The following is a 14209-nucleotide window of genomic DNA, read 5'->3' on the forward strand; positions in this document are numbered from 1 at the left end:
TGAAACATGCATACTCGCATATCCCAACCTATAGTGGCAGGGGTAACTGCAAATAAGTGAAAGCGATAGCAGTGATGCAGATCATGTACATCGATGATAAAATGTGAATGAATCCGTAGCTTCCACCTCAACATCTCCACTTTCCTGGCAGAACCCATTGTGAAATGCTGAAATACGCATGGCACAGCCTGCAAAGCTGTATTACAGCAGTGGAAGCTACTCAAAGTCTTACAATGAACAATGAGAACTTTAGGTTTTTATTACTAAAACCAGAACACAGTGGATATCGAATCACTGAATCAAAACCCAAAGAAACTTGGAGTGCTCTGTCATGGAGTTTCATTTCAGAGGGCACCACATTTTATATTTGTCATTTATGTGGGTCATTTTTAATGATAAACTTTGACTTTTGAAATCAATTCCTTTCTTCAGAAAGAGAGATTGTTTTAATTTTGAGCAATCGCTTTGCTTCCCACACCACAGCTTAAAACCCCAAGAAGGTCACTGAAAAAAAGTGATTTTTTTTTTTCAGCTTATCATGTTTAGTTGAAAAAATATTCAAGAAATTTAGCCAGCAAATAACGACACAAAACTCTAATGGCATCTCAGTGACAGATGCAGTGTCCTAATTCAGAGTGGCTTGAGTACCAGCATCTAATCGCAGAACTGGACCCCTGCGGCTTTTATTAACTATACTATATTCTACAAGCATTTCACAAGAAACAGTTGCTTCTACTGCTGCAACGAAGTCTTAGGAAAGAAGGGAATGAGAAACGAATGGTGACATTACCATCCTTTTAAGCATATCAGGCAAGGATGCATTTTACAAAACCTGACAAGGATATTCAAAGTTACTGACTTAAGTGACCAGAAAACATCATTCCAGCTGCCCAATGAAGGCCAGAAAAATTAACTAATGAAACTGTATACTTTTAGCTTGAAAAAACCCCTGCATCTTTTACTTTCCTTAATGAAGATCAATTTTAAATCACGCTGATGGATTAATAGTTACTGGCATGTGAGTACCTGTATACTACAGCGAGACTGGAGGCTACAAGACAGTTGAGGAGTTTTGCTACTTGAGAAAACAGATGATGGTTCATGATTGGAGCCTGAAATGGGACGTGATGAGTTTAAAGTACTTTTTACTTCTTTTAACAGTAACTGAAGAGATTCTGTGACTTACAAGTCCAACAGGATGTTGTGCAACATGAAACATTGTTCTATTTTATATTAACATTGTTCCAGACTGTTATCATTGCTAAAAATGATGAAGCCAGGATTCTTTTGCTTATCACAGTCTCTTTCTCCTTCCCCGTGGTAAGCGCACAGCAATGGTTTCTGATTAATAGCAAGGACTTGTTCCTCGGTATTGTAGAGTTTTCAGACTTGCTGAGCACAGTACGTTTTATTTCATTTCAGCTAAATATGAAAGATGAGCTACCATACAGTGCTTGAAATTTTCCTTTAAATCACTAAACATCAGTGGTTTAGGATAGGGTCTAAGTGGCACACAAACGACACTTCCAGTCTCTGATAAAATAATAGTAATATAACGGGTCAAATGCACTGCAGTCAACTTTATGTTCATCTGGATTTTCCATGTCACATACCTGCCCCCAATGTTGCTGGAAGTCCCCCATCTCCATGCAAGGGAGGAATTTATTTTTATAATATTCCTGAGATTAGATTATCTAGTTCTTCAATTTTCTGTTCACGACCAAATGCAATTCACTTATTCTAGTATGGCTTAAAAGAGTTGGTCATTGGGAACAGAAACACAGCCCTGTACAGCAAAATGAAACAGATAAGCTCTACTTTTCTGAAGAGCTGCATGGCTACATTAAAAAGTTCATTGATTGTTCTCATGGAAAGGAAAACAAATTTATTTCATCTAATTACAAAGGAAATGTCAAGCCTGGAATATTCTCAATAGATTTTCCCATTATTGTTAGAGCTTCTCCACATAAAAACATATTGCCTATTAACTTACTCCCTTGAGCCATCGTTAGTCCTTCTTCTGTGACCGGCTTCCCACAGCCTTTCACTGTACAAGCCTTTACATAGAATTTGTACTTGGTACTGGAGCTGAGACCTGAAAGCCTCCAGCTGAGCGTGGAGCGGTTTGCCACGCTGATGTCGTTCAGAGGTCCGATTTCGTGTGTTTCGTTTACTGAAAGGGAAAAGGCAGGCGAGTCAGATCCAGCAGCTAACGGCTACGGACATGAAACAGGCACGGACGCTCCTGCAGGGGAGGCACTCGGCAGTAAGTGGGAGGATGAAGCCTGAATAAGCATACCTCACCTGCCTGCCAAGCACTTCAATGGGGTTTATCTCATTTGGTGAGCTATTACCGTTCTTAGAAAGCTCTCCGATTCTAGATATGCACAGACTGAGTGGGAGGTAAAAATTACTGTCTCCTAGACCATGAAATATATATGAATCGCTTCCTGCTTGGCTTCCTGCTTGGCTTCCAAACATCTGCAAACTTTTACAAGCAAGTTAACAGATGGCTGTTTGCTTTGCTCCGCTCTGCCTTGGCACAGTTGGCAGCCAAAGGAGGGGTTGCCGCTCCCAACCCGCCTACATAGATGGATCCACTCTCTGCTTATAGTCATCAAAACAACGAGAAGATCCAGCCTCTAGCCACTGCTTGCCAAGGCAACTGGGCAGTTCTGCTATCAGCAGAGGTAAGTGAAAAGTACATTTTTTAAATTTTATTTTTTTGTAAACAGGGGACAGTCTAACCCTGGTCCATCCTCAAAAAACCTATAAAACACCCTGAACTGTCACCACACCTCACAGCTGGTGGTGTGGCAGTGTGGGACCAACACTGGACCTTGCCTGCGGTTGTCTATTCAGTCTCTTCCCAGATACTCAGGTCTTTCGCAGGCAAGAAAGAAAGAAATACCCCTAGTATTTAGTCGTTTCTCAATGTGATGACTCAACAACATGACTCAGGTGGTACCTGTCTGCGATTCTGCCGAGGCATTTTACAGGGAGGAGGTGCACACTGATATAATGTGAAGAACTGAATAAACATGGCTAAAGTGCTCTGGTTACAAACTATTTTGCACTGAATGAGTTTCACTTCAGTAAAATGCACCTACAGTTTATGGGTCTTCTTAACTACTATGTTAGGTACAATTTACAAATATGAAATAATTGAATTAGTCTATAAACATGGAATGGGGCATAGCAGCGATGTGACCTTGTATCGGGAAAGTGCATGGAAAACTTTTTGCTCTGGAAGATGACTTCAGCCTGCCCTCTAGCAGGCTGTGTGCACATCGCAGTCCAAAACGTGCTGTTCTGATCAGGGATCTTTCTGATCAGGAATCTCAGAAAGCGCCCTTCTCATCAGCCTCTGTTTTAAATAACTTTGTGCATATAACACACACACACACCCCCACCCTGTCCCCGTCCCCCCCTTTTTTTTGTTGTTTCTTTTTCTTTTTTATTTTAACTAACAATGCTTAAATTCTAAAATCAAAGTGAAACACATACTTATCTGGTACTGCAAAATGTAGCCAGTAAGGTGACCATTTGCTCTCTTGGGAAGTCCCCATGACAGTGTGACAGAGTCCTTGTCAAAGTTCAGGATCCTTAGAAACCGTGGCTGCTCAGGGACTGGAAGACAGAGGGAGCAGCATTCAGAGAGGGAGCCTGAACAGCGCCGTCCCTACACACGCTTGCTTAGTGAGGCCATAGTTTAGCTCAACACCTGCAGTTCCCCTTCCTAGTGAAGAGTTTTATGAATACTGGAGATTTTACTAACCCTTTAAATAGGAAATCAACTTGCCTTGTTACAAGGGCAACTTCTGCTCATGTCCCTCCGCCCCATATTCTCATTTTGCCTTACCTCCTTCTGGAGTTTCAAACACAACGGGGGAGCTCTCCGGGCCATCTCCTTTGGCGTTGTAAGCCAGAACAGTTAAGCGGAACTCACTGAAGGGCTCTAGACCAGGAATCATCCCATAGTTTCTGTCTCCTACAAATGTTAGGAAGTGTTTCTCTGGGTGATGCCTTTTTCCATCCAGCATGCTTTTCGTTTTCCACCAACTGACCTGCATTGAGATCGGTATTTCTATAAGAAATTATGTTGCATGGGGCTGAACACGATATTGAATTCACTCATCTTCCCAGTAATGAGAGATCGCAATCTACCCTTGATCTGGGATTGATTGAATAGCTTATTCAACTACAGCAAAATAATTAAAGAGAAATTTGTAACCTTATAGCCTCTTAAATGTCCACGAACTCTGTCCCTTGGTATTCCGAACCAGAAGACTTTGACCAACGTACTGTTCACAACATCCACCGACACACCGGAAGGAGCGGCATCTGGAACTGTAAAAACAAAAGTGCTGCCTGTTAAAGACACTTACAAGAGCTCATCTCACACTGTTCACAGCCACGGGGCTTGGCTTTCCAGCTCAAGCTGTGGCAGTTCAAGCAGTCTTACCGCAGGCAAGAAAAAAGCCATTCCACCTGCATCCAGTGGGTAAAACGGGCCAATAAACATTATTTTGCTGTATCGGGGCTTTCTGCTGCGGGCTGGAATACAGGTGCACTGGGACATATGAATTTCTACACCAGTATTTATGATTTCCTGTTTCAAGTAATGCTTACAGCAGTGAGAATATAAAAAAAAAAAACTATTAACACAGCACTCAAGAAGGCAATCATAAAGTTTTTTTATAATCAATTTCATTTTACAACTAACTCATTAAACAGTAGGATTTTAATCACTCTGCAACACAGAGTGCTATTATAGCATCTGAAAAAAGAGGCCTTGATCCATTGACAACTGAATCACAGTGAAGATTTTCCACTGATAGATATAAAATTATATCCATCACAGACACACAAAGAAAATAAACATGCTGTGGGGTTTCTTCCTCTCCGCTGTCACTATTCACCACCTCTTCTGCCATACACTCTACGGGGGAGAGAAGATGCACCCCCAGACCTCCGTGTTGCCCCACTCTGGGTGTGCAGTGGGGACTCTCCTGTCTGCACAGCACCGAAACCTTATGCTGGTGAAACACCAGGAAGCACTCGGCAGGTTGTAAACATCAAACTGTTCCACGCAGGGCTGACATGGCAGACACCGGAGCGCTCGCTCGAAGGGAGGAGCTCTACAGAGAGCCTGCCCTGGGGTTTCTTTCCCTCTGTAAAGCTGGTAACACTTTTTATATCTGTGGCTACCACGGTGACTTTACTGACAGTTTCCTATCAACCTGTCGTGGACCACGATGCTCCACAGTGGCTCCTGTGAGAAGCTGCAGTGAGCGGAGAGGTGGGAGCAGCAGCACCCACCACCCACCTACTGCTGCTGGGCAGCAACCGCGGCGGGACGCGGGGTGTTACACCGAGGTCGTGGCTGTCTCGTCATTTCAATAAGCAGCAAAACACACGCCACATGCTCGCCTTAGCTGGCTACGCCACCACAGACTTTTCAAAGGCCAGTCAAACCATCAGTTTTTTCATTCTTACAAAACCAACTTGAAGACTTCAGATTCCCCATGGGATGAGCACTGTCTAACGAATAAAACTAATCTGCAGATCTGAAACACAAACCCTTTGCTGGCCACCCTCGCCCCTCTCTGCCAGCCCCCCAGCCCCTCCTGCCGACCACCTGCAAAGGCGACAAGCATTTGTATATCTGGGATGAGGGAAGCCTGGCACCCCACGCCAGCTGGTCACCATGCTGTTTATTCCCTTGCTGATTTAATTCTTTAATTCCTACAAAAAATATTCTTTTTTTTTCTGGTGGTGTTGGTGCTTAACCGAGTTGCTTCCTAAAGGGCAGCTTGGCATTGCCTTACTGCAGCTGGGTAGGTTTTCTAGTCCTCCAAATATCTCCTCTAGACACCAGAGGGGACAGGCTGCTGTTCAGAGGTGTAGGGGTGGCCTCAGCAGTGACTTTATCCAGTCTCCCACAGGTGTAGCAAGGCTGTTGCATCCTGAGTGACACCAGCATTAATTCTATTAGCAGGGCAATCCTTCCGCATGTCCACTTCTCCTACTGGACATGACTATTAAAGCCCACCATGAAGCTGCAGCTCAAAGAGCATGCGCAAAGGGTGGGTATCACAAGCCGTTGCTGTGATTTCAGAGCAGCCCTGGGCATCTGTTTTGTGAGAATGGGTGGCAAGAAGAGAAAGCCTCTTTGTTTTATCTGGCCTGGGTGAGGCACTGCAGGCATAGTCCAAAAGCAGAGGTGGCCAGGTGCTGAGAAGACTCGGGGAGGAGGCTTGGAGCAGGAGTAGATCCAAAGCAAAGCCTTACAGCGGAGGCAGACTTCTGCAGAGAGGCACCTGAGAGAGGGCTGTGCCACCCAGGAGCCACGGAAAGCTGCTGGACAGAAACCCAGCCGGAGAAGGGGACCTGTTCCTCAAGTCCTCAGCGGACAAGGTAACAGACAGCCTACATGGGAACACGGCATTGTCTATACATCCACTTACAATGCCCAGCGCCTGAGTGTTTCTGCTTAATTGCCAGAGTACTTAACTTCTGACAGTGTTAAACTGTTGAATCAGGCCCCAGACAACGAAAGAATTTTTTCCCATCAAGTAAAACACAATGACTGCTACACTTCATAGGCTTCTTATGGACTGTGGCCTTCAAACAAGTACTCAGATTAAGCCAGCAACTGAGATTAATGAAAGCACAAGTGACCTTTCCGAAAAACCCCTCAAACTCCAGCAAGTTAGCAACCATGGCACTCAGCATCAGTCTTATCTGCATCTCATGTAGCCCATCACGCTGAGCACTGGCATTCAAGCAGTTCTGGCCACGGGCTACACCTAATCCATCACTCTATATCCAATCGTTCTGCATCGCAAGCATCCCCCACGCAGCGTATTTTTACATGAAAGTTTCCGCTACTTACCATCCTCTCCTGAATACCCGATGGTAACGTTTGGTTCAGGACCGGATCCTAAATTATTTACTGCTTGGACTTTGATCTCATAAGGCACGAAGGTGGGAGTGTTTCGCAGGGTCAGAGAATGCTTCTTCACCATCTCCTCGTTCCAGTCCGCCTCGACTCCCCGCTGCCGCCAGCTGACTTTGTACTCCAGCCCCGGCCCATTCCTCTCCGCAGGCTTCAACGGCTGCGGAAGAAGTTAAAAGAGATCTTGTCTGCCTTTGTTGCAGTAATCACGAAACAGCAGCTGAGGGGAGGGGGGAATAATTTTGGAGAGCACGTTACAACAGTGGGAGAGAAAAGTAGCGGGGGGGAAAGAAAGATTTAAGTTTTCGCTGTTGTGTTAATTTCAAGACGACTGGAAGAAAAATGTCATGACTTCAAGAGAAAGGTGGGTGAAAGGCAGAGAAACTGTTCAATTAAAACCAAATTAATTGATAGTAGATACATTTCTGCATACTACATGCAGCAGTTTTTGTTTTGCCACAGGTTTTCTTTGCTTTCTTGCGTGCTGCAAAACCACACGCCTTTTAGCGCAACGAAAATGCATAATTTGGTATAAGGCTGTGTGTGCCTTTTAGTACAGCTAAAATCTGCATTTTATCTTAGAATTTTATGTCGCACAGCAAGTTGGGTCATTAAAATTCAGATTTGTTCTAAATGCACACCAAATGCTTGAAACTACGCCTGGACATTTAATGTGCAACTGCTGCGCTACTCTTTTTTACCCATCAGCAGAAGAATTCATCACAGCATGGTTCCCATCTAATTAACATTAATTTATAAAATATTAGAAGACGTATAACAGTGGCTTGTCATAAGACATTCTCCAGTTGAGTTTATTTCTCTGAAAATGTACTACTTTAATTAATTAAAGTTAACAGGTCACCTGCACTACTAAAAATAAAAATGAGGAGGGTTATTTCAGTCCACTGAAACAGCTGTGGGTATTTCCCACCATATAGCCTAATTTAAGTAATATTTAATTATATATTGTACATATTAAATATATAATAACTGATATGTTCCCAAGCTGTACACAGAGGTCTGAAATGAAATGGCATCGGCTTGTAAGCACCAGCAGAAAGCGATGCCCCATTGATGCTCCTTGCAAAGGGGGACCTAGGTCTGCGGGATCTGCAAAAATTCCCACTTATCTGCTCTGAGGGTACGAGACCTTTGGGATGACTGCAGCGAAGGAGTGAGCAGGCTGGGCAGCCTTCTATCAGGCAATGCTGGGAGAATCACCTCCATGGCAAAGATCCTGGAGAACGGGATTTGCAAGAGAAGCTGAAGAAATAACAAATTCCTACTAAAAAATAACTCCTCGTTTAGAGTTAAATTGCAGCGCTGCTTGACTCTTATTTTGATCTCCCTGAAGGCTGCAAATCCTTGGCTGAAAAACTAGTTGCTAATGCTCATCTGGTCTCTTAATCCAAAATAGGCAGATTAACATCATTTTCCAGCCTTTGTCTGCCAGGAATAGCGTGCTCAGTGCCTAGCATTTTCTCTGAAAAGCATACAGGAAACACCATAAATAAATGACTATGCTGTTTACGACATTTAAATGATTCAATAGGATTTATCAAAGCCTGTCCATCCCATTCTCTCCCTTCAGTCTCAGTTTCCATTTCTACTTTTGCCCTGCCTCAGCAGCAGATTACAGGCTTCCCAGCACGCAGCCACTCGTTCTCTGCTCAACGGAGCGGTGGGCACAGCCGCATCTCCCAGCCACACTGGCTATTGCCGCTCTGCATTTCTTCGGAGAGGCAGGAATATATCCATGACCCTGGGCTACACTGGACAGCAAAAATCCCCGTTCACATCCAAGCCCATCGATCTAGAGGGCCATCTCCTTCTGGCGTACTTATAGCCTGGACCACCAGTTCACAATGGGGAAACATTTATTGTTCTTTGCTCTGAGTGGCAGATTGAGAAGTAAATCTCATGTAAATTGTGTTTAATTCCAGCCACAGAAAAATATGCTTCCTTCCACAGTTGTTGAAATTTGTCTTAAATGAAGCAATACACAGCTCTCTAAACTGTTGGCACAGAAGCTGTAAGCTTACAAGCCAGGGAATTTGAAGACTTGAAACCATCCTCAAGAACTCTACGCAATTCCTTTGACACACATGCTCAGGAGCTTTATCTACATTCCTTCAGTCCTTGATGTAAAAATTCAAGCTCACATTCTCTCGGTGAAGCGATCTGCATCATTTTGAAGCCTCCAGGCTGGAAGGGCAGAGCGATGCACAGAGCACCCCTCCCCGGCCCGGCTGCTCCTCCTGCAAGCACGGTAAAGCCGCAGTCATTTTAAGCACTTCCCTGTATGCAAGATGCGCACAAGAAGAGCACACTGGGGAATTCTCACTGTGCTTCCACAGTTCTTAATAACCTGCAAAGTTAGATGTAAAAAATTGTCTTTTGAAGCAAAAATGATACTAGGGGGGAAACCCAGTACACACATTAAAGTCAATAACACCTTTACCTTTGACTTCAGGAGCATCGAGGGTCCTACCTATGGAATTTGCTAATTCCCAAAACACAGAGGTAGGGGAAGGGGAGATAAAGTCAAGGGATCTGTTATTTCTTTTTTTAAATGTAATTACATTAAAACAACATCCTGATAAATTCCATGCTGCTTTAGAAACTGCCGCTTGAAGGGAGAACCTGTTTCCCATATTGTAGCATTGAGGGACATGTTTGCCTTACCTCCCATTTCATCACCATTTCATTTGGTTCAGAAGCTTCAACTCGGATGTTTTCTGGGTTCTTGTCTGGAGCTGGAACCACACAGGTGATAAGGTTAGTCTGCATAGCCTGCATTTTAATTGCATTTATATCTCAAATGCAAACAAACAAAAAAAGATGTAAAAAACCTTATTTCTGTCTTACTGAGAGTGAAAGACACCTTAACAAAAGTTCATGGGATTAATTACTTGGATCAGCAAAGCTGCTGTGACCAAAACACATTGTTTATGCTGTTTTGATTCCTAAGTGCCGTTGTTGGTTGGAGCTACCAGCTAACATGAAACTGTGACTTTTGAATTCCAAAGCACCAGATGTAGGGGGATTACGAGGAAGAGATTTTTCTCCCTATGGGGATAGTAAACAGAAGGTATGTCATTAGTGGGACGCACACAGCTGAAAGGACCTGAAATTGAAGTAAAGGGGAAATAAATAAATAAATAAATAAAAATGCCAAGGAATGCAAATGCTGAACAGTTGGCCTCTAAAATGACTTTCAGAGACACATTTTCTGTCACGATGCGAAATGCCCTGTGAATGGAGATTTTTGGCAATTCTGTGCTGCTGCAAGGCTCCCCATAAACCCTGATCTTCTCCCGCAACGGCTTGTCCATCCCGGGCCACAACGGGCTTTAACAGTGTGAAATCAGCAGAGCTCAGGAAAGCAGTAGAGGGACCCAGGTAGGAAACACCCCGCTAACCACAGCAGCGTATTCCTCACCGCAGCATCCCTGGGCTGCCGCTGAGCAGCGAAAGCAGCACAAGCCACCCTGACTTCTTGGCACCCCTCTAAGGCACAGGAGGACACTTTTATTCCCAGCAAAACACTAAAAATATTAACGTTCAGAAAACTAGATGGCAGTGTTTACCAGCCGGAGGTGTTGCATAGCGCAGCGATGGTTTGCTAGGCTGGCTTCTTCCCACAGCGTTCACCGACGTGACACGGAACTGGTAATTCATATACGGGGCCAGTGACAAAAGGGCTGTGGTGTCATTCCCCGGGGCTCGCGTGAGCTCCTGCCACCTCCCCGGCTCCCACCGGTTCTCCTCAAACTCTATAATCGACTCTGAGGAGGAAAAAAAAACCACACCAAAACAAAACAAAAGAAAAAAAGGCAGAGCCTGTATAAATGGCTTATACATAGCAAGAATGGGAATGAACTTACACCAAATTAACTGTCATAGTAAAACCGATTAAGTATGGCTGTGAGCACGGTTTGTTTCTCCTAACAGTCATGACATGCCACAATGTTGAACAGCACAAGGTGATGCTACTGAAATCTTTCATACCGTTAACAGGGCTGTTATGGCTGGCCCCAGCTTTCCAGGACAGTCGAACACTCCGGTTCTGATTTTCAGAGAGCTGAAGGTCTTCTGGTGGATCAGGAACATCTGAGAAATAATGAAGAAGCATCAGGAGCACGGCAAGCTCTTGCCGTTTGTCTTGGCATTTCCCAAGGGATGAGAACAGCAAGTTTAGTGACGCTGGTGGTAAAACATCTTTTCATTTCATTAGGAAAGTGTTTTAAAAAAGCTTTTAAAGATCCTTTTTATTAGAGAACACCTGACTGTATCTCCTGGTCCTGCTTTCTCCCTTCTAAACGCAATATCCCTTCTGAAGCTCATTTCCACCTACTGTCATTACTGTGCTTGCAGCAACTGATTTTTCTTTTCAAATCAACACTAAGATCTATTTAATCATTAATAGACATTGACATTGCTCTTAGCAGAAAGTTGTATTAGCATCACTTGGATTTACCCTGGTGCAAACCAGAGCAGTAGAAGGTGACTCGGCTCCAACCGTTACCAAACTTGGCCCTTTAGAGTATGAGTGAAGGGATAACATTCATTATCCCAGCCATCAGCACCTATGTTTAAAGGAAACCAGAAAATTCTTTGCCTGCCAACTCAATTCACACTGTCCAGAGGATCCAGAGCCAGAGGTGTTGGAGGTTGGTATGATAACTGCCCTGCACCTTGCGGGGACAAGCAAGCCCCGAGCACAGGACCACCCTGGTGCCACCAGAGCTCCCTTTCCAGGGACGTGGTCTGAACAGGGCTGAGGTTACCAGCACCACCAAAACAGGCTGCTCCCCCTCACAGTCCTGTGGGACACACACCTGCACCACCACCTTGTTCCTCTATGGCAGCAGGGGGGCTCTGTGCATCGGGTCGTCTGCCAAATCGCCGGTATTTGTACTTGCGAACACAGCGGTTTCAGACCGACAGCTGTACAGCCTCCTTACAGCTGGCGTTCACCACCGGCAGTCTGGCTGGGTTAGCTCGGTAACTGAAACAGGGAAGTTTTACATTTTATGGTTTTGTGTCAGGGCCTGATGTAAAAGGGTAACTTCTCGCTGAGGGGGCTGATGGCAACCCCACATCCTTCCAAAGTCACACACGCTCCCTCCCACTCCTCAGCCACAGGGCTGCGGTTTCAAGATCTAAGAAACGTACAGACCAAGGAAACCAGACTGCACAACTTCAGGTCTTTGACCTCCTCCTGCCCCAATGTCCCAAGCACATTTTTCGCTGGCAATGTCATTCATTATAAGAAAAGCAGCCACCTTCACCACCGAGCTGTCTCTGTCATTGTGAGAAAAATTAATTGTGTTTGTACTGATTTTTTTTTCAAATAACAATATTGAGTTTTCTTGTTTTATCTCAGGGTACATCAGAAAGTTAAAAAGGTTATATTTTGGTTGGACTTCTTGTTTCAGTTTTCTTTGCATTTCTCCCCCCTATTTCTGTTGTACCTGGGAAAAATCATGAAAGCACCATTTCATCTACAGGCATTTTGCTGTTCTATTCTTGTTAAATATATTGAGTTAAAACTCAGCATATTTTAAAGATGACAATAGTGCATCTTAAAGATACCCACTCCTCTATCTGTTCATGTATCATAGAACAAATACTTAGCACCACTCTAACTGAATATTTCTTTTGCTCTTAGTTGCCCATACTCTGATGTCTCCATCTGCACCATAATTAGTTCTTTAGCCACTTCACAAGCCTTTCATTGCAAAAGAAGCCTGATTTTTTCATTTTGAAAATAACAGGTATTGTTAATCTACCAAGACCTTCCTTACATACGACAAACAAGGGGGAAAGAGCAGAAGACTGGTTTTCCTCTTCCGCAAATCACCTTTCTAAGAGGGAATAAAATGCTTCATGAAATTTTCATAAGTAATATAACGAATAGCCTACAAACATTTTGAATTATACAGCACTAAAGAACACAGTACCATAAATAATGTGTATAGCATCTTCTTAATTTACTGAAAAATACCATTCATTTAAAGCGTGAAACATCTTGAAAGACAGATTGTCTTAGTTCTTGTTGCTGTCACTGCCAGAAATAAATTAAAATGTAAAATGAAGCAAAATTTAATGAAATTTAAATGATGCAAAACTGTCCACCAAACAAAATTTTAGCTATTGGCTGATGCCCTTAGGTACATGTGGAAAGGACTGCATATCACTCCGAAGTTCACCCCTGTAATTCCAAGTGGTCCTTCAGAAAGGGAGGCAGGTTGTAAGGTCAAGCTTCAGGCTGTGCAGGTCAAGGCTTTTCTCTGCTGTGGAGTTGCTCTTTGCCACCGGACAATAATTTATGCTCAGGTTCGCTAAGACAATTAATCCTTTTAGGTGCTTAACTTCCACTGATCTTCAGAGGACTTAGACATCTAAATACTGGCCTTGCGTCTTTCTTCAAAAAAATAGTCCAAGCAGTAATTAGTGTGCAAATGGCTAGTGAAGTGGGGTGAAGGACTGACCAAGGACTTCAAAGTAGAAGCAGAGCTATTCCCAATATGCTATTGCACCTTCCAGCCTGGACAAGCTCTTACAGCCACTGCGGGTAACTCCTGAACCACGAAGAAAGGCTGCCTCCTCCTAGGTCCCACAAAGATTGAATATAAATGGAAAGCGTGCATCGGTGGCCCTACTCCAGGCGGCACAAGAACAGCACAACTGAGGTTAACAAGCGAGAGGTACCTCACACCTCTGTGAAACTGGGTGATTGAGGCTCTGTAACTGAACTGGGCAAAAGAAGCAAGGAAGGGGCAGCAGGGCGATGGCTTTCTGTACCACACGGAGCTGCCTGAACAGCAGGGAAACATTCTCTTACCGAGAACTACCAGCTGCGATGTGGCGGTGACGCTGTCCAGAGACGTGCTAGCCACACACATGTAAACACCTTGATCCTCCAGTGTCACGCTTGATATGAACAGTGTATCCCTGTCCAGAATTACCCTGTGGGGTACAAAACCAAAAAAAAAAGGTACGTACAAATAAGGTAGAGAAAAATCTGTAAGATAAGCATACGACAGACAGACACTGCTGTTCTCCAAAAAACGGTGCATAAAAAATCTTGGTAACTGGACGTTTTGAATAACATAATTGCACATCAGGCCTATTGCTTTAAAATGTAATTGTAGTTGTATTATACCGTGCTGTAAACTATTATTTGTATTTTGTAGCAATTTAGCCTCCGTGGCTGGAAGCTGGCAAGCCTCTCTGGGGCTG

General features: G+C 44.0%; 1 protein-coding gene across 9 annotated transcripts in view; it reads right to left on the reverse strand.

The window, feature by feature from the left end:
- CHL1 (cell adhesion molecule L1 like) overlaps nucleotides 1–14209 on the reverse strand; it is a 139635-nt gene that overhangs the window by 13763 nt on the left and 111663 nt on the right. For all 9 annotated transcript variants that reach the window (XM_056338083.1, XM_056338085.1, XM_056338077.1 and 6 more), the window contains 9 exons: nucleotides 13812–13936; nucleotides 10973–11074; nucleotides 10552–10749; nucleotides 9647–9717; nucleotides 6899–7121; nucleotides 4235–4350; nucleotides 3863–4067; nucleotides 3508–3630; nucleotides 1994–2173 (listed from right to left, as the gene is read on the reverse strand). In XM_056338083.1, coding sequence (XP_056194058.1) covers nucleotides 1994–2173; nucleotides 3508–3630; nucleotides 3863–4067; nucleotides 4235–4350; nucleotides 6899–7121; nucleotides 9647–9717; nucleotides 10552–10749; nucleotides 10973–11074; nucleotides 13812–13936 — 1343 coding nt within the window. The remainder of the gene's footprint in view (nucleotides 1–1993; nucleotides 2174–3507; nucleotides 3631–3862; nucleotides 4068–4234; nucleotides 4351–6898; nucleotides 7122–9646; nucleotides 9718–10551; nucleotides 10750–10972; nucleotides 11075–13811; nucleotides 13937–14209) is intronic.

The sequence above is a fragment of the Falco biarmicus genome, chromosome 4, assembly GCF_023638135.1.
Source record: "Falco biarmicus isolate bFalBia1 chromosome 4, bFalBia1.pri, whole genome shotgun sequence".
NCBI lineage: Eukaryota > Metazoa > Chordata > Aves > Falconiformes > Falconidae > Falco > Falco biarmicus.